This window comes from Microcaecilia unicolor, chromosome 7 (genome assembly GCF_901765095.1).
Source record: "Microcaecilia unicolor chromosome 7, aMicUni1.1, whole genome shotgun sequence".
Lineage (NCBI taxonomy): Eukaryota > Metazoa > Chordata > Amphibia > Gymnophiona > Siphonopidae > Microcaecilia > Microcaecilia unicolor.
The window spans coordinates 28,991,447-29,010,319 of record NC_044037.1 but is presented as its reverse complement, the minus strand read 5'-3'; the positions used below and the strand labels follow the sequence as shown (position 1 = coordinate 29,010,319).

The 18,873-nt window shown below is 45.8% G+C and overlaps 1 protein-coding gene across 2 annotated transcripts in view; it reads left to right on the top strand.

The window, feature by feature from the left end:
* LOC115474261 overlaps positions 1-18,146 on the top strand; it is a 71,899-nt gene extending 53,753 nt beyond the window's left edge. For both annotated transcript variants that reach the window (XM_030209657.1, XM_030209655.1), the window contains exons 15-16: positions 10,250-10,326; positions 18,037-18,146. In XM_030209657.1, coding sequence (XP_030065517.1) covers positions 10,250-10,326; positions 18,037-18,120 — 161 coding nt within the window. In that variant the 3' untranslated portion in view covers positions 18,121-18,146. The remainder of the gene's footprint in view (positions 1-10,249; positions 10,327-18,036) is intronic.
* Positions 18,147-18,873: the final 727 nt, after the last annotated feature.

The window sequence follows — 18,873 nt, the reverse complement described above, 5'->3', positions numbered from 1 at the left end:
GATCTGTCTCTCTCCTGTTCCTGTGTGTCAGGACCCAGGTGACTGTGTTAATGCCATAACCCGGGTCCCAGCACACAGGAACAGCAAGAGTGACAGACCAAGGGAAGAGAACAGTAGACACAGGAAAATAAGGGAGCAGTGGCTGCCCGAGCAGGGGGGGCAAGGGGGGCGATGGCGGCCCTGTTACTTTCTCTGAGGACAATCAGACATAATAGTCTCACATGTGGGACTCACTAGCTACCAGGCTCAGAATATAAATGAATCTTGGCAATTAAGTAGATAGTGAGCCTGGTTGGAAAAAAAAAAAGGGCTGGAGGGCAGAGTTAACTTTTAAGTAGTAAAAGGATTCTGCAGGACTGCCCGAGCCCATACGCCATGCGCCCTCCCTGCCCATCTTCAAGTCCTTACTCAAAGCCCATCTCTTCTCCCTTGCTTTTGGCGCCTAACCACCTTCCCCATTCATGTCACCTCCACTGACTACATAGTTTATAACCTTTAGATTGTAAGCTCTCTTGAGAAGGGACTGTCCTTCCCATGCTAAACTTGTACAGCGCTGCGTAACCCTAGCAGCGCTATAGAAATGCTAAGTAGTAGTAGTGTCTAAACCGGCTAGCCCACCTAGAATGCTGCTTCAGACAGTAGTGAGCAGTGAAAGTGTGAATGGAAGACCAAGTAGCCGCCTTGCAAATTTTTTCAATGGAGGCACAGCAGAAATGGGCTACTGAAACTGCAGTGGCTCTTACATTGTGAGCAGTGACATGGCTTTGAAAAGTCATACCAGCTTGAGTGTACATGTAGGAGATAGTAGGTTTGGTGATGGGAATCCCTAATCTGTTAGGGTCAAAGGATACAAGAAGCTGGGAGGACTTCCTATGAGGTTTTGTACACTCCAGGTAATACACTAGAGCATGCTTTCAGTCTAAGGCAGTGGTGTAGCTAGGTGGGGCCACAGGGGCATGGGCCCCCCAGATTTCATCCGGGCCCCTGTTTTTACTGGTGGGGGTCCCTAACCCCCACCAGACGTAGCCTTCTTCAGCACCAGTCTCCTCGCCTCCCCCTCCACCGCTCCCCTCCCCACCGCCAGCAAAGGTATTTGTTGCTGTGGGGTGTGGCGGGGGGGGGGGGGGAGTGACGAGGCAGGAGGAGCAGCAGGGGGGAGGTGAGGAGACCGGTGCTGAAGAAGGCTTCGGCTGGCGGGGGTTGGGGACCTCCGCCAGCAAAGGTATTTGCTGCTGTGGGGTACGGCGGGGTGGTGACTAAAATGTGCCCCCCCAACTCGGGCTCTGGCCCCCTCCCACCGCGAGGTCTGGCTACACTCCTAGTCTAAGGTATGCAGTACTGCTTCTCTAGGATTAGAGTGTAGTTTAGGGAAGAAGACAGGAAGTACAATGGACTGATTGAGGTGGAACTCCGATACCACTTGAGGGAGGTATTTGGGGTAGGTTTGGAGCCACATTGAGCCTGCAAATAGGTGGGAAAATGTGGGATACAAATGCAATAAATAAATAAATAAATAAATAAAACCCTGTTGTGCTTGAACCTGGTGTAAGGTGGATCTGCCACAAGGGCTTGAAGTTGGTTGACTCTTGTGGCAGAAGTAAGTGCTATTAAGAACTCTACCTTATATGTGAGGAACTTCAGAAAACAGGAATGAAGTTGTTCAAATGGAGGTTTAATGAGAGCTGTGAGGATGGCACTGAGATCCCACGCCACTGGAAGTGGTTTGATAGGTTTGGTATGAAATAAACCTTTCATGAATCTAACTATCAAAGGATGAACGGAAATTAGTTTATTTACACTAGAGTGAAAAATGCTAATGGCACTCAAGTGTTCTCTGACCAAGTTAGTTAGGAGGCCAGAATTAGAAAGTTGGAGGAGGTACTCCGTAAGGGTGAGAGGAGAGCACCTACGAGAGTCGAGTACTCTGGCTGTACACTAGAGGGAAAATATTTTCCACTTGAAATGGTAACACTTCTGTGCAGAAAGTTTCCTAGAAGCTAATAATATTCTAGAGACTTTTTCTAGAAGGTTTAAAGAACATAATTCAAAGTAATCAAACACCAAGCCATCAGGAATAGAGCATGGGGGTTTGAATGGAGGCGGGATCCCACGTTCTGTGTTATTAGGGTTGGAAAAGGATCTAACCTCAGTGGTTCCTTGGATGATAACTCTAGGAGAAGAGGGAACCAAATTTGACGTGTCCACTAGAGTGCAATTAGGACCATGGTCCTCTGGACGTTGTTTTCCCTATGAGATGCAGTGGGGGAAGGCATATAGAAGATTCATACCCCAGTGGAGCAAAAAGGCATCTGGGGCTACATGATTGGGAGTACAGAGGCTGGAACAAAAGTGAGGTAGCTTGTTGTTCTCAGGAGAAGCAAACAGGTCTGTTCCTAGGGTTCCTCACTGTTGGAATATTCGACAAGCTGTTGGCATGCTCAATGACCATTCGTGAGGCTGAAGGACTCTGCTTAATTTGTCTGCCACAGCATTCTGTTTGCCGGCTAGGTAAACAGCTCTTATAGAGATGTTTTGAGAAGCTGCCCAAGTCCATATCTGGATCATTGTCGAGAGAGGTGGTAAGAACCTGTTCCTCCCTGTTTGTTGAGGTAATACATCACAACCTGGTTGTCGGTGCGAATGAGTATTATTTGGTTGAATATGTGGTCTTGGAAAGTTTTGAGGGCATTCCTGACTGCTCACAATTCCAGGAGATTGGTATGGATGTAGTTACTTCTGTGAGGACTAAGAACCCTGTTTATGGAGACCATTGAGGTGAGCACACCAACTTACCATGGATGCATCCATGGTGAGAACTTTGTGATGTGGAAGGGGCTGAAACGGAAGTCCATGGGCAAGATTCTGGGAAACCATCCACCACTGTAGAGAGTGTCGTGGCTGTGGAGTAACTCGAATACGGGTTGAGAGCAATCTTGTGGCTTGGGACCACTGACAGGAGAATGTCCACTGAGGAATTCGGAAGTGGAGTCGAGCAAATGCTGTTTCATGGACTGTACCTGCCATGTGACCTAGGAGGCAGAGCATCTGACAAGCAGATACCATTTGGAAATCTGAGCGAAGAGATGCATTATATTGTCTGCTCTTGGTTGAGGGAGGAATGCTGAACTCTGAGTAGTGTCCAGGACAGCCCTGATGAACTCTAAGGTCTGAACAGGTTGAATGTGATTTGGGGAAATTTATCACAAATTCAAGGAGTTCTAGGAGCCTTATGGTGAACAGAACTGAAGTCTGTGCCACCTCCCGGGAAGCTGCCTTGATTAACCAGTAGTTGAGATAGGGGAAGATTTGTATTCCCCACCTGTGAAGTGTTGCAGCTACTACTATCAGGCATTTTGTGAAGACCTGAGGCACAGAAGCCAAGCCAAATGGTAAGATCTTGTATTGATAATGATGAGTTCCACAGTGGAAGTGCAGAAACTTTCTGTGGGCAAGGAGGATAGGCATGTGAGTGTATGCCTCTTTGAGATCCAGAGAGTAAAGCCAGTCATTGAGTTGGATCATGGGGAGAAGTGGTCCCAGGGAAACCATGCAAAATTTTTCTTTCAGAAGGAATTTGTTTAAATCTCGCTGGTCAAGAATTGATTATACTCCCCCCATTTTTTTTGGTATGAGAAAGTACTTGGAGTAAAACTCTCAACTCTTCTCCAGCAGAGAAACTGGTTCTATTGAATTCTGCCAGAGGAGGACAGAGAGCTCCTCTCGAAGTACTGTCATTTAGAGGAAGTTAAAATGAGACTCTCTTGGATGGTCAGGAGGTCTTTTTTCCCAATCAGACTGTAACCATTCTGTATGATATGTAGCACCCAACGGTCTGAGGTTATGAGAGGCCACCTCTGTTGAAAGAGAATGTGTGCCTCCTGCCAGTAGGTTGCTTGGCACGGACACCTGGATGGTGGCAATGCTCTCTAGGAAGGAGTCAAAAACTGAGTTGTTGTTTAGACTGAGAAGGAGTCTGTGATTTCTGTCCCTGCTGCTGCCACGGATGTGAGTGTTGGGACATAGTTCTTTGAGGTGGAGAAGGAGTGGGAGTGTAACATCGCTTAGATGTATAGTAATTTGAGCATCGAAAACCTCCTGCAAACCTTCTATAAAAGGCTGAAGTCTATGGCCTGGATAGAGTTTTAATAGTATCTGTATACTTTTTAATTAGGTTGGCCACTTCCTCAACGTCTTCACCAAACCAGTTATCTCCATGACAAGGGACATCTGCTAGATGCTCTTGGACAGCAGATTTGAGGTCTGAGACCCTGAGCCAGGAAAAACGCCATATTGCAACGCCTATAGTGGAAATGCAAGAAGAAACATCAAAGGCTTGCCTTGCCATATATTTACAACAATCTAGAAGTTTCCTGTGAAGCTTGAGGAACTCATCAGCCTTTTCAGGAGGAAGGACATCTGCAAAGGAGAGAGTACTCTGTATTACAAACTTTAAATAAATTGTGGAATAAAGTTGATAATCCAATATATGATTGGTTAGTATTGAAGCCTAAAATGTTTTTCTGCCAAAAGAGTCTAATGTTCTAGCTTCTCTGCCTGGAGGAGCAGAAGCATGAGATCTTGCACTGCAAGTGCGTTTCAAAGAAGATTCCGTAACTAAGGAATGATGGGGTAACTGAGTTTTCTCAATCCCAGTGCATTTCTGTATGCTATTATCAATTTTATTTGGAACAACTTGGTCAGTGCAGTCTCCCAGATTTTGATCAGAGTATTCCTCATGATTGTATGAAGTGGAACAGTGATTCCTTCTCTAGGAGAGTCATAATCTAGAACCTCAGAGTTCTAAACGAGGTTCTTTCTCTGTGTCCAATTTGAAAAGTATGGCTTGGGCCATCTTGCGGACAAAGCCAGGACAGGATATACTTTCTGGAGGAGACCTACGTTTCTCAAATAGCAGATAAGGATCATATGGGATGTCATAGGACTTCTCAGCTGAGAGGTTCTGTGGGTCCTTATCTGTCTCCAAGGAGAGGTCTGAGTCTGACGTGGAAGAGAGTGTTGACTAGAGCATCGGCTCTGTATCGAGGTGTGTCAAGGCAGATGAGTCTCTGAGGTTGAAGAAAGTTCCTCTACGGATGTAGACACATGCGTTGGTCAAGTTCATGCTTCCCCTGATGATGAACGCTGAGCCAGGGTGCAGGACCTCTCCCGCGACTGTCTCTCCGATGTATTGATGAGCTGGGCTGAGGCTGGTGCAAACACCCTGTAAGCTTGTATAGACTGCAAATGCAGTAGCTCTGAGAGCTCCTCTTGAACATAGCCCAGATTTCCTCCTGTGTCAGTACCAGCTGAGAAAGCAGTGTGGACACAGCCTGAGTTATAGCCTGTAGAGGCATAGGAGATCTCGAAAACCTTGAAGGCTCTCAATGAGAAATTAGTTGGAGAAGAGAGCAGTCACTGAGACATGGATGCTTCCCACGCATCGAGGATGTCGATGCAGGGGAGGTGTTAGCAGAGTGCCAGAAGGGAGAATGATGGCAATGCTTCTTAGGTTTTTTATGCTGCAGTTCCCTCAATGCATGTGGTACCGACAAAGACAATGTGGAGTCCTTATGCAGTCTCGGTACTGAGTCGAACCTTCTTGATATTGTATTGGTGCACCTGATGTTGATGCCAACATCGATGCAGGTTCCGCTACACCAATGTCAATGCAGAACCATAACGTTTTTCACACTGGACTCAGCAGGCAGAGGCTACAATGTATGTCCCGGTGCTCCAGACCTAAGCACTGAACACACCAGTTATGGGGGGTCTTATTTTATAAAGGTGTATGACTAAAGGAACTGTGTCCCTATTTTTGAGGCTCCTAAGACATGGACTGTTATCATGCTGGCCAAGCAGAGCCTGGCCCCCAAAGCAAGCCTGCAGAAAAGAGGCTTGTCTAAGTGCAATATGATGACCAAACTCCAAGCCCTAAAAAGTTCCCATCAGAAATCTGGTAACTTCAAGAGACCACCAGCATACTCACTCTTGGAAGTGAAGAAAACTGCCAGTCATGTGCTTGATGGATAAAGAAAGCTGTAAGGATGTGCCATAGAAGAGGAGGGAAAGCAAACAGAAACTTCTGCAGAGAGAAGCTACGTCCCGACTTCTCAGACACATTGTCTGCCATCTTTCCAAATGGGAGCCTCAGGATCTCCCACAAAAACCTAGTGCCTTTTGTTGGCCAAAAAGAAGTCTAGTAACCTTCTCTGTGACCCTGCATTGAACCATGATGCGGGGCTCAGGGCAGTCAGATGGCAGAATGCTAGCCACCAGCTGGTTTGTCACCACGAGCCTCCTTCAGAAGTACATCAGATGCAGCAGACCTGTCCGCAGAGAAGCTTCCGCTTTCTCCACAAGTTCTCTCAGTTCAGAGGGGCTGTGGCCCCCAAGACAAGACCCATAAATACTTAGGATTCCCTTTTGCAGGAAACATTCTCAAACTGGGTAGAAAGCTTATCTATCCACTATGGCCCTAGTAGAAGGCCAGAGCGTTCAGCCCAGTTGGTCTTGGCTGAGGATGCAGCAGAATAAACCCACAGCTAGTCCCTAATCTCTCCAGGTGAATAGGATCATGAGCCCATGAGCTGCATGTCATCAGCATAGGCCGAGTTGACCTAGAAATTGGACTCCTGCAATTCCAACCCAGTGAGCCACCTGCACATCAGACAACTGTTGCATAAAGTTGTTCAGAAGAGATGCACACCTGGAGGCATATTTTCAAAGTACTTAGACTTACAAAGTTGAATAGTAACCTATGGAACTTTGTAAGTCTAAGCGCTTTGAAAATGAACCCCATAGTGTACTCCCTGACAGAATGTCATAGGCACGGCCAAGGACCAATTCATCCTGACTAGGCACTCTGTTTGGGCATATAAGAGATGATGACCCATTAAATGGAAACCAAAGCCAAATGCCTACAAATTCCCCATAAGATACCAATGATCCATCCCATTGAAAGCCTTCTGCTAACCCAATGAGAAAAAGGGTACCAACAGACCAAAATCCTGGTCTACAAAAATGCTGCCTTGTTTTTCAGTACCTTTTCCCTTACTCACTTTGAACAGGGAGTAGTGGTGTGAGCTGGAAAATCTGAGCTCCTTCCATGACCAGCACTCAGAGGTCACTGGATTAAGTGGAAGGATGAGACATTTCTCAAACAATCAAAGCGAAAGTGTCATAGGTGGAGACTGCATGGCTCTGGCTATATCATGAGTGACTTGCATTCCATTTCCTGTTCAACTGGGGTCAGCAGAGCTTGGACACATGCTAGAGTGACCCATCAAGCTCAAGTGCAGAGGAAAGGCAACTATTGCACCTGTGGCAACTCCTACTAGCCAAAGAAGAGCAGTGAGGGTTAGTCTTGAAGGATATGGCCTACTATGCCCTCAAGAGTAGCAGGGTTCTAATGCTGACAGCACGTGTCTTGGGGTGGGGGTGGGAGGAGAAAAATACACAAAGGGGAAAATGTCACTAGGTCCCACACCCCTGTTTCTGTCTTCTTACTAACTCACCCTCCAGCCTGGGTCTGGCAAATTCAGTGCTGCAGCATGGTCTGAGTTTTGCGATTCCACAATCAATATTCATTATTATTAACATTTGTATAACGCTACTAGATGCTCGCAGCGCTGAACACCTGACATAGAGAGAGACAGTCCCTGATGCATTTGGCCTAAGAATCAGCAATTTGTACAGTTTGATTATGCTGAAAACCAGACTTGTTTCAGAAAAGCATTTTCTTCCTAACCTCCTTATCTCCAGTCATGTGACTGACTTTCTGTGTCCAAATCTCAGCTAGAAACTCATCTTTCCTGCTTGTCTTACATTTCTTTTTCTCTTGCCTCTCTAGTAATTCTGTTCTGCTTGGTCTTTTGGCTGTTGATTCCTGAACCTGTCTGCTTCCTACTGTCGCCTTTCAGTCCCTTCACTCTGTCCTGGACTTCCTGTGCATTGCATTTTATGATACTCTGCTAGGAAGGTAAGTATTCTATAATCCTAATTCTATAATCTTGCACCCACGTTTTCACGCTTAGTGCATAAAATTGTACATTCAGGTTATAGAATTATGGCAGTTATGCACATAACTTAATTGTTCAATTAGGTGCTAATTGGCACTAACAACCAATAATTGGGATTAGTTGGCACTAATTTGCAGTTAGCACACAACTGCTAGGGGGATGTGGACATGGGAGGGGCTTGGAAAGGTCAGTGATGTGCCTAGCACTTTTGTGCTGAGGTTATAGAATGCACAAGACTTTATACCAGCCTTTCACATGGCATAAGGAATCCTGTTCACAAGGAGTGGATCCTCAGAAGCTTAGTGGAGATTGGGTGGCAGAGCCGGCGGGGTGGGGGGTGGGGGGCTGGTGGTTGGGAGGCGGGGCTAGTGCTGGGCAGACTTCTACGATCTGTGCCGTGACAATGGCAGATTCTAATCAAGGTCAGGTATACACAAAAAGTAGCACATATGAGTTATCTTGTTGGGCAGACTGGATGGACTGTGCAGGTTTTTTCTCTGCCATCATCTACTATGTTACTATGTTACAACTAAAGTCAGGCGCTAAAATACAGACATATGCTAGTATTCTATAATGGCAATTATATGTGTAATTACCAATATAGATTTGGCACTCAGTGCCCAGCATTTTAGCATCTAACTTTAGGTGACCTTTAAAGAATTACACCCTAAGGGACTCATTTTTGAAATTGAAAAAGTCCAAAAAATGTCATAAAGCACCATTTGGATGGATTTCTTCTCAAAACGTCCAAATCTGTATTTTCAAAACCTGGTTAGGAGATGTTTATCTATGCATTTCATTTGCAGTGCATCCAAATCACAAGGGCGCATGTCAGGGACATTTTGAAGGCCGGGATTAGGTTGGGCTTAGGGCATACCTAACACTTCGGACATTTTACAGCCATAATGGAACAAAACGAAAACATCTAGGATGAAAACTTCAACGTTTTGGCTTAGACCTGCTTTTCTAACGAATAAAACACAAAAAAAGTGCCCTAGATGACCACTGGAGAGATTCAGGGATGACCCCCCCCCTTTACTCCCCCAATGGTCAGTGACCCCCCCCAACCCCCCCCCCCCCCCCAAATGTGAATAAAAATAGAACTCACCAGCCTCTATGACAGCCTCAGATGTTATACTCAGGTCCATTAGAACAGCATGCAGGTCCCTGGAGTAGTCTAGTGGTGGGTGCAGTGCACTGTAGACAGGTAGACCCAGGCCTGTACCTCCCTCTACCTGTTACACTTGCAGTGGAAACTATGAGCCCTCCAAAACTCACCAGAAACTCACCGTACCCACGTATAAGTGCCCCCTTCACCCAGGGGCGTAGCCAGACAGCAGATTTTGGGTGGGCCTAGGCAAGAAGTGGGTGGGCACCAAATGCTCTCTCCCTCACCCCCACATCAAAAAAATATCTCAGCTGGTGGGAAAATGCTTCTCTCCAGTCTCCACCTTGGTAGTCTGCAGCAGGCATGCCCTGAAAACTGAGCATGCGAAGGTGCCAGTATTGTGGAGAGCAGCATTTTCATTACTATGTGCTACTGTTGGATGGGCCTGAGCCCTAAGTGGGTGGGCCCCGGCCCACCCAGGCCCACCTGTGGCTACGCCACTGCCTTCTAGTACTGTACAGTTGGGGGTGGTGGGTTTTGAAGGGCTCAGCAGACAAGATAAGGGAGCAACGGTGAGATGTGTACCTGGGAGCATTTATCTGAAGTCCACAGCAGTGCCCTCTAGGGTGCCCCATTGCTCTCCTGGGATGTCTGAGGGACCAATGTGCTAAAAATGCTGGCCCCTCCTATACCCCAATGGCTTGATTAAAAATAAACGCACAGAGCACAAAACGTTGTTACAAACGGAATTTTCTAAAAAAAAAAAAAAAAAAGATGTTTTGTGGTTTTGAAAATGATCATATTTTCTATTTAGATTTGGAACATTTAGAACAAATTGTCCAAAGTCTGACTGGAAGATGTATGTAGATAAAGGAGTTGTATCGAGTCTCCATGCTTCAATAAACTCCTTTATCTACATACATCTTCCAGTCTTTGGTATCGTTGGTCGCTCCCCCACTTTTTGTTTGTTGTACTGTTGTATTTACCATGGGGCACTCTGAGTTCTCCGTCTCTCGGTGGATTTCTTCTGACAAAGTCTGACTTAGACATCATATCGAAAATGCCCCTCCACATGCTCCAGGTTTTATTGTTTGTTGAAAACTATTTTTCTACATTTTTATAGTTACAAAAAGGATCAAACTGGAGCCACGTCTGCACAATATATTTCAAGACGCCGAAGACAATGAAAGACTAATTTATGTAAGTAGCAAACAAAATCTCAGCTTACAAGAACCATGTAAAAGGCACACAGGAGACCTTGGGCCGTGAATGATCTGTAATGACTGGACAATGTCAGTGGATCCCAAACCTGGTCCTGGAGGCACCACAGCCAGTCTGGTTTTTAGGATATCCGCAATGAATATTCATGAGAGAGATCTGCATGCACTACCTTTACTGCATGCAAATCTCTCTCATAAATATTCATTGTGACTGTCCAGTTGTTACTGGACAATTCTAATGGTTACAAGGCCACATTTGCTAATACAGGCATGCAAGATAATAATCTTTATAATACAACTAGTAGATTTTGCCATCAGGGGTGTTATTAAGAGCTTAGCTAATGAATAAATCCATGGTACTTTTAATGAAACATTCAGAGGGTAATATTATGACAGGTTAGTATATGCATAAGGGAAAATTATATGCAGTGCTAACCTCACCCCCTTCCTGTCCCCAGGAGTGCCTCCACTCATTTTGGGTAAACTTATTCACATAACAGCACAAGGTGAACTCCTGCTTCCAAAAACTGGTAACACTACTACTGGTTTAAAGGAAATAGCATTCTGGGAGATTTTTTTTTTATCCCTTTGTTTTTTTTTGCTATCCAAACAATGATGATAGTAAATAACAAATAAGAAAAACTACCAACTACTTGTTGTTGCTTTCTCTCTTACGATAAAATCAATAAAGTATTTTAAAAAGTACAAAAAAAAAGATTTATATTCTTTTTCTAGCAGCACTGAATTGTTATGTTCTTGGCCCATTTCTAATGCATTGTAAGGAACACCAATTAGATTTATTGTGATTTTCCAAACCTATATTTGATAATATTGATGTCTTTGGTTTCTGACATTCATTGGACTGAATCATTATGGTCAGATCATTTTTTTACTCCAATTTAATTTAAATTGGAAATCCCTTTGTGTTCCTTCCAACCCAGTGAAGATTAGTACTAGGGGAAAAAGTGGCTCTTCTCATTTTTGGAAATGTGTTGATGCTAATTGGTCCTTGATGACCCTTATGACTTTATAGCATATTGGGATTTACTTTGCAATGGCACTTTAGAGGCTATTGTCCCCATTAAGGGTTAAAGTTAAATACGATCGACCTAACAATAAATGGTTTGATGCTGAATTAGCAGTAGCTAAATGAAATTGTAGAAAATTGAAACGAGTTTGTTATAAAAATAAGACCTTGACTACTAAAACTGATTGGAGAAGTGCTATTCACGAACATAAGATTTTGTGTAACTCAAAACAGAGAGAATACTATTCTAAATTGGTAGGTATTGATGTTTTAAATACCAAATATTACTTAATGATTTAATAGACACCCGATCGTACTTGGGTGGTTCACGTAATAAAAAAACCTATCTCCCATCAAAAAAAAAGAAAAACTACCAATCAATAAAAAAATAAATAAGTAGTAAAAGGGCTAGAATAAAATACATTTATTATAAGAAACATCAAAATAAATTGAAAAAGCATACACAATTTTAAAAATGCATTGACATACCAGTCTCTGAAAGCATTCAATTCTCCATAAATTAATCATCCATAAATGAATCACCCAACATGTTTTGGTAGACCACCTGCATCTGAAGACTTGATCATTTAGGTCAATCGTCAGCCAGGGAGGTTGGTGTTTTTTTGTTTTGTTTCTTTTTTTATTGCTGACCCCTGCGACTGAAACAAATCTTGATATTCAGCACTGGTATCCGAATAGAAGTTGGCCCTGAATATCCAGATAATGGCAATATTCTGCCCATCTTTTTGTTGTCTTAATTTTATCCTGATAGTTATCTGGTTAGCAAGTGAATATCATCACCAACAGAGTTACCTTGGTGATGCGCCCCCCCCCCCCCCCCGGCACTATCTGGATACTGCAATGATTTCCAGCAACATTATCTAGATAATACGACTAAAAATCGATGACTTACCCCAGTCAGCAACACTTATCTGGGTAGCAGGTTGTGAGGGAGTAAGTGGTATAATGGCAGGTGTCCCTAAAAACGTTCCCTCACTGATGTTGCAATCAAGCCACCTTAAAGCAGATGGTGCTAATCTGTCATGTCAGAGACTGAGTGACAGGGGCAGGGCTCAGGCCAGGAGGTGGTTAATGCCCTGGAGCAGAGGAGATCAGAGAGGTTCCCAGGGAAGAGGTCTCCAGGAGAAAGAGCCCGAGTACAGAGCAGTGGCGTAGCCAAGGGTGGGCTGGGGTGGGCCCAGGCCCACCCACTTTAGGTTCAGGCCCACCAAGTAGCAGCACACCTATAATGTGGCTGGCAGGGACCCCAAGCCCCACCAGCCAAAAACTCCCAACAACTTTTTGCTGCCGGTGAAAATCTGGTATTTAAAAGGTATACGGGGGAGAGCGGATATTTGAAAGACCATATGGCATGCAGGCGAGAGAGGGAGAAACCAAATCACTTGTAGGACAAGGCGGAGTGATGCCCACCCACCTTGGGTCCAGGCCCACCCAAACTTGGGTGTCTGGCTACGCCCCTGGTACAGAGGTTTCCAGAAGGAGAACTGGAAGTGAAAGAATTCTCCCAAAAGTGTTGGCTGGGCTGCAGTACCTGTGGGGGAGACCCAGGGAAGTGAGGAGTGGCCCTATTTCCAAGGTTTGCACCTGGAGGTAAAGAGTAACCACCCATGGGTTTACAAAAGAAGGAACAGAAGACTGCAAAAGTAAGGAGTGCATTTCTTTATTTCTGAGGACTCAGACTTGTGTCCTAACTAGAGACAGGCGTGGATTTAGGCATAAGTGACTTGAACTTTGCTGTAGAGCAGTGTTTCCCAAGTCCGGTCCTGGAGTACCCCTTTGCCAGTCAGGTTGTCAGGATATCCACAATGAATATGCATGAAAAAGATTTGCATATAATGGAGGCAGTATATGCATAAGTACATAAGTAATGCCACACTGGGAAAAGACCAAGGGTCCATCGAGCCCAGCATCCTGTCCACGACAGTGGCCAATCCAGGCCAAGGGCACCTGGCAAGCTTCCCAAATGTACAAACATTCTATACATGTTGTTCCTGGAATTGTGGATTATGCAAATCAAGTTCATGCATAATCATTGTGGATATCCTGAAAACCTGACTGGCAAAGGGGTACTCCAGGACTGGACTTGGGAAACAGCGCTGTAGAGGCCTAACAAGATAGGACTGCTGAAGAGAGGAGAAGCGATTGTTAATGTGATTGTTGCCATGTTAAGCCCTGATGTAACCCAGTCCTGCTATCCCGGGTTGGAAGGGGCTCGAGAGGCACTGCGTGTTTTTATCACTTACTCACTCTGGTCCCATCAGCTCATCCACTCAGGAACCACACGACACTCAGAGGATTAAAAGAAACTGGACCATTTATTAAATTCTTAACTGATGGTTTCCATTGCATTGGTCTTCATACAGTTCAGTTATAACTCATATTGCTTTCCAGGTGATCATAAGCAATAATACATTTCTGGGCTAATACACGTGCTTAACCCTCATGCCTGACCTGCAGCTCAGTCAAAACCCAGAGCGGATTTCACACTCCTGATGTACTTCAATACCATCTGGGCTGGACTTCCAGTAACTGAAAACTCCCTTTGGGCTACCATCCCAAAGGTCTCGCTATCAGCCAGGGGTAGACTGTAATTCCAGTCGAGCCCCGGTTATGGTCGGATTCCCCAATTCGCTGAGTTTCTGGCCCCTCTAATGGCCGATGCAATATAACAGCTTACTGTCTAGATAATCAATCCGCTGGTTACAATGCTACAGGACTCCCCCTTCTCTTGCAATGGGTCATCTGGTCCAGGGACTAACAGTAACACCTAACTCCCACACCCAGAGCTAGTTACTTTATTAAGGTAGAACCAGAGACCAGGGTTGCCAGGTGGAAAAATTTTTTCCCACCCAATCCAGCCTAAAAACAGCCCAAAACCCACCCAAACTCAAACCCCGCCCCTGACACCCCCCCCCCCGCGTCATCACCCTGCCCCCGCCGTCACCGGCCCCGCCTCCCCTGTCACCGGCCCCGCCTCCTCCGTCATCGGCCCCCGCCTCCCCCGTCATCGGTCCCGCCCAGAACGTCACTAACCCCGCCCAAAATGTCACTAACCCCGCCCCCGCGGCCGAAAAAACTGCGGAAAAGAAAAAAAAGAAGGCCAAAAAACCGCAACCCGCCGTGGGCAAAAATTTCCCCCGGCGGGTCGCGGAAAACCGCCCAATTGGGCGGTAAAACCGCCCACCTGGCAACACTGCCAGAGACAAAATCCTTCTCACAGGGTTTCCCTTTTTATCCCTTCTGAGCTCCTCCCAGGTCCTTGAGTTACTCCCCTAATAACCTGCTACCCTGGGGCCCACTGTATCATGTTCTTAAACAAACCATGGGTTACACTGAGTCAGTGGGGATCCCAGTCTGTCTGCCAGCCTGTCACCTGACCCAGAAAAGTGCTTTTGAATACAAGGCCGATTGTTTTTTTATCCTTCTGCTTTTGTTTGCTTTTACTGTTTGTGCGGTAGGGTTGGCCTTTTTGTTTGTTCAGTTACTTTTATTTTTAGTTTAAATCTTTTTTATTAGAGAGGTGTGGTAGCCGTGTTAGTCCACTTTTAAAGATAATCAATAGAAATAAAACATGGAAAAGAAAATAAGATGATCCCTTTTTTTATTGGACATAACAATACATTTCTTGATTAGCTTTCAAAGCTCTTACGCTCCTGTATTGTTTTGTACCAGTGATTTCATGGTAAGAATCCTGAAAGGGAACTTTAAAACAATACAGGAACGTAAGACCTTTGAAGTCAGAATGATCAAATATTTTGACACCCACCAGACAGGACTTAACAAAGATCTGGGTTTTCTAGCCCATTATAAAACATAAAATTGTATTGCTTTGTAAATTGTATTGCTCTGTCACCTTCCCGTTTCCCTGACTCTCACCTATCCACCCCCATCCTGTTAGACTGTCACTGAAATGCTTTATGTTTCACTCAGATATACTGTCATTGCCTTGAAAATTGTCACCCTCCTGTCTCCATACATATAGACTGTCACTGAAATGCTTTGATGTTTCACTCATATATACTGTCATCTACCAACATTTGCTTATTTCCGATCTGACGAAGAAGGGTAACCCTTGAAAGCTAATCAAGAAATGTATTAAGTTATGTCCAATAAAAAAAGGGATCATCTTATTTTCTTTTCCATGTTTTATTTCTATTCAGTGCCGTAGCAAGGGTGCCTGACACCCGGGGGCGGGTCGCCGCTGCACCCCCCCCCCCGGGTGCAGGGCATGGTGCCCCCCCTCCGGAGCGCACCCCTCCCCCCGAAACGCACCCTACCTTTCAGCAGGGGGCAGGTGGGAGGGCCGATCCGCCCCCAGTGCACGTCACTGGGAGCTGCGTCGGCTCTGCTGCTTCCCTGCTTTGTCTGCCCCGGAACAGGAAGTAACCTGTTCCGGGGCAGAAAGAGCAGGGAACCAGTGAGCCGACACCCCCCCAGCGCGTGCACCCGGGGCGGACCGCCCCCCCCTTCCTACGCCACTGTTTCTATTGATTATCTTTAAAAGTGGACTAACACGGCTACCACACCTCTCTAATAAAAAAGATTTAAACTAAAAATAAAAGTAACTGAGCAAACAAAAAGGCCAACCCTACCGCACAAACAGTAAAAGCAAACAAAAGCAGAAGGATAAAAAAACAATCGGCCTTGTATTCAAAAGCACTTTTCTGGGTCAGGTGACAGGCTGGCAGACAGACTGGGAGCCCCACTGACTCAGTGTAACCCATGGTTTGTTTAAGAACATGATAGATTGCCCCCCCCCCCCCAAGGGTCTGGCATCACCGGGTATACACCCAAAAGGCCAATATATAAAGCCTTTGTCCCAGAAGCTCAACTGAAACCTCAGAAAGTAAACAGGAGTCCACCACAGGAACTTGAGACAGAGCTGCACAGTGAGGTTCTACCGCCTGCTGGACAGGGGCATAGCCAGACCCAGTATTTTGGATGGGCCTTGAGTTAATTTGGATGGGCTCTTTCATGCCTCCCCCCCCCCCCCCCCCCCCCCCCGTTAAAAAAATGTAGTTTTTTTTTTCACTCACCCGCATCCAACATCTCTCCTGTCTTTCCTCTGTGGCATCCCAGTATCTTCCTCCTGTTGCTGGGCCCTGTCCCTTCCCAGTGTGCCTTCTGAGCGTCCACAGCGCCTGCGGTGGTTCATTTTTGCTGCCTGCGCTGGCCCCACAGGCTTCCATCTGCCATGATGCGGCACAAAAGGAAACAGGAAATGATGTCAGCAAGGGTGGGACGCAGTGGATGGAGGCCTGTGGGTCGGCGAAGGTGGAAAGCAGCAGGTGCCGAGGACACCTTTGGGGTACACTGGGAGAGAAGGGGTTTGGTGACAGGAGGGCAGATGCTGGGGCATCACGGAGGAGAAAGAGAAGGCAGTGTAGCATCATCGCTGGGTGGGCCTGAGCCAAGAATAGCCCACCCATAGCTACACCACTGCTGCTGGAGATAGATACTGAATGGAACCTAGTGCACAGCAACTTTATGTGGCAAAGTTCTAATTTGCTCTCTGTTTCCACCTGCAGGTAGATAGGTACAACCCACAAGTATGGACTGATCCTTTAGAGACGTTAATGAAAAATATCATATATAGGTGCTTGGCTGAGTGTTAGCCAAGACCCATATAAGTCTGTGTGGTTGCTTTGGATCCGGTCAGGCCCAGATATTCAATGTCAGTTCCCACATGTGTCCCAGTATTGTATATGCAGGTCTCACTTAGCCAGTAATGGTAATTGTTTAAAAAATGCTGACTGTCACTGGCTGAATATTGGCCAGATATTGTTTTATGGTAAAAGATACATAAATCTGTTAATCATAATCATCATATTATCCTGCAAATTAAAGACAACATCCCACTAAAAATCTCAAATGCTAAATGGCAGGGCCGTGCCTAGGGTCTCCGGCGCCCCCCTGCAGTTGGCACCTCCAGCGCCCCCCCCCCCGTTGGCACCGCGCCGCCGCCCCCCCCCCCCCCCCGTTGGCACCGCGCTGCTCCCTCCCAAAAAACGATCGCTACACTGCCCGCCCTCTTCTCCCCAGATCCTTTTCCTTTTTTTTTTTGTTTAAATTTACCTCTGTCCGGCGGCAGCGTAGCGTCAGTGAGAAGGAGGCAGCGCTCCCCCGCCCCGACGTGTCTACTAGTCTTCTTCCCTTCGCTAAGTGTCCCGCCTTCTTCTGACGTCATTTCTGACGTCAGAAGAAGGCGGAACACAGCGAAGGGAAGACTAGTAGACACGTCGGGGCGGGGGAGCGCTGCCTCCTTCTCACTGATGCTACACCGCTGGACAGAGGTAAATTTAAACAAAAAAAAGGAAAAGGATCTGGGGAGAAGAGGGCGAGGTAAGCATGGTGCGGCGGGGCGCCCCCCAGAGGATGGCGCCCTCCTGCTATGCTTACCTCGCTTACCGTGTTGGCACGGCCCTGCTAAATGGGAATTTACCACCCAGTCCTTCCCTCTATTTTGAGTTTCAAATGGTTCACCCAACACCCATGTGTTCTGCTCCCTAAGGTCTATTACACATGGCTTCAACTTGTATCATCAGTTTATTAACATTCCAGGTTCGTACTGCTTTATAATTTCATCATAGTCTACTAACAGAACATCTTTTTAAAAATGTGTATTTTTTTTTCTGTTCTTAGATGTGCTTGTTCTATCTGTCTGAAGAACTTATTCCTGGATTAGGACAATCTTTGGATGTGCCTTGGCTAAAAATCAAAGATTGATGGGCAACCTGTACTGAGACATGAATGGAGATGGTTAATTGCAATTATAACTGAAAATAAATAAATTTATTTATTTACTATACACATTTCTAGCCCACTTGTCAACTTTATAAAGCAGGAGTTGGACAGCCAGGGAAAATGATGCTGAGAGGTGAAAAAACTTCAGCAGAGGATAAACTGTTTTGTCTCAGCTGCAACATGAGGCTAAATGCTGGATTGTGTGTTCATGTACTAAATATGGTTCCTATAGCTATGAGTTTGTCATAAGACAGTCACCATTTTGTAGAATAAGCCTATATTATGGAGACAATAACAGAATAACTCTTTTTTTTTTTAGTTCCACACTTTATTGAAAGTTTTATAAAGCGAAGAACAAAAATAATAAACACAATCAAAGCCAAAAATAAGGTGGAGGGCATAATCAAAAGAGGCGCCTAAGTTTTCCTGAGAACATCCTCGCAGGACGTCCTGGCGAAGCGGCGGGGAAACCCGTATTATCGAAACAAGATGGGCGTCCATCTTTTGTTTCGATAATACAGTCGGGGACGCCCAGATCTCCACATTTAGATCGACCTCAGAGATGGTCGTCCCCGATTTTCGGCAATAATGGAAACCGAGGACGCCCATCTCAGAAACGACCAAATCCAAGCCATTTGGTCGTGGGAGAAGCCAGCATTCCTAGTGCACTGGTCCCCCTGACATGCCAGGACACCAACCGGACACCCTAGGGGGCACAGCAGTGGACTTCAGAAA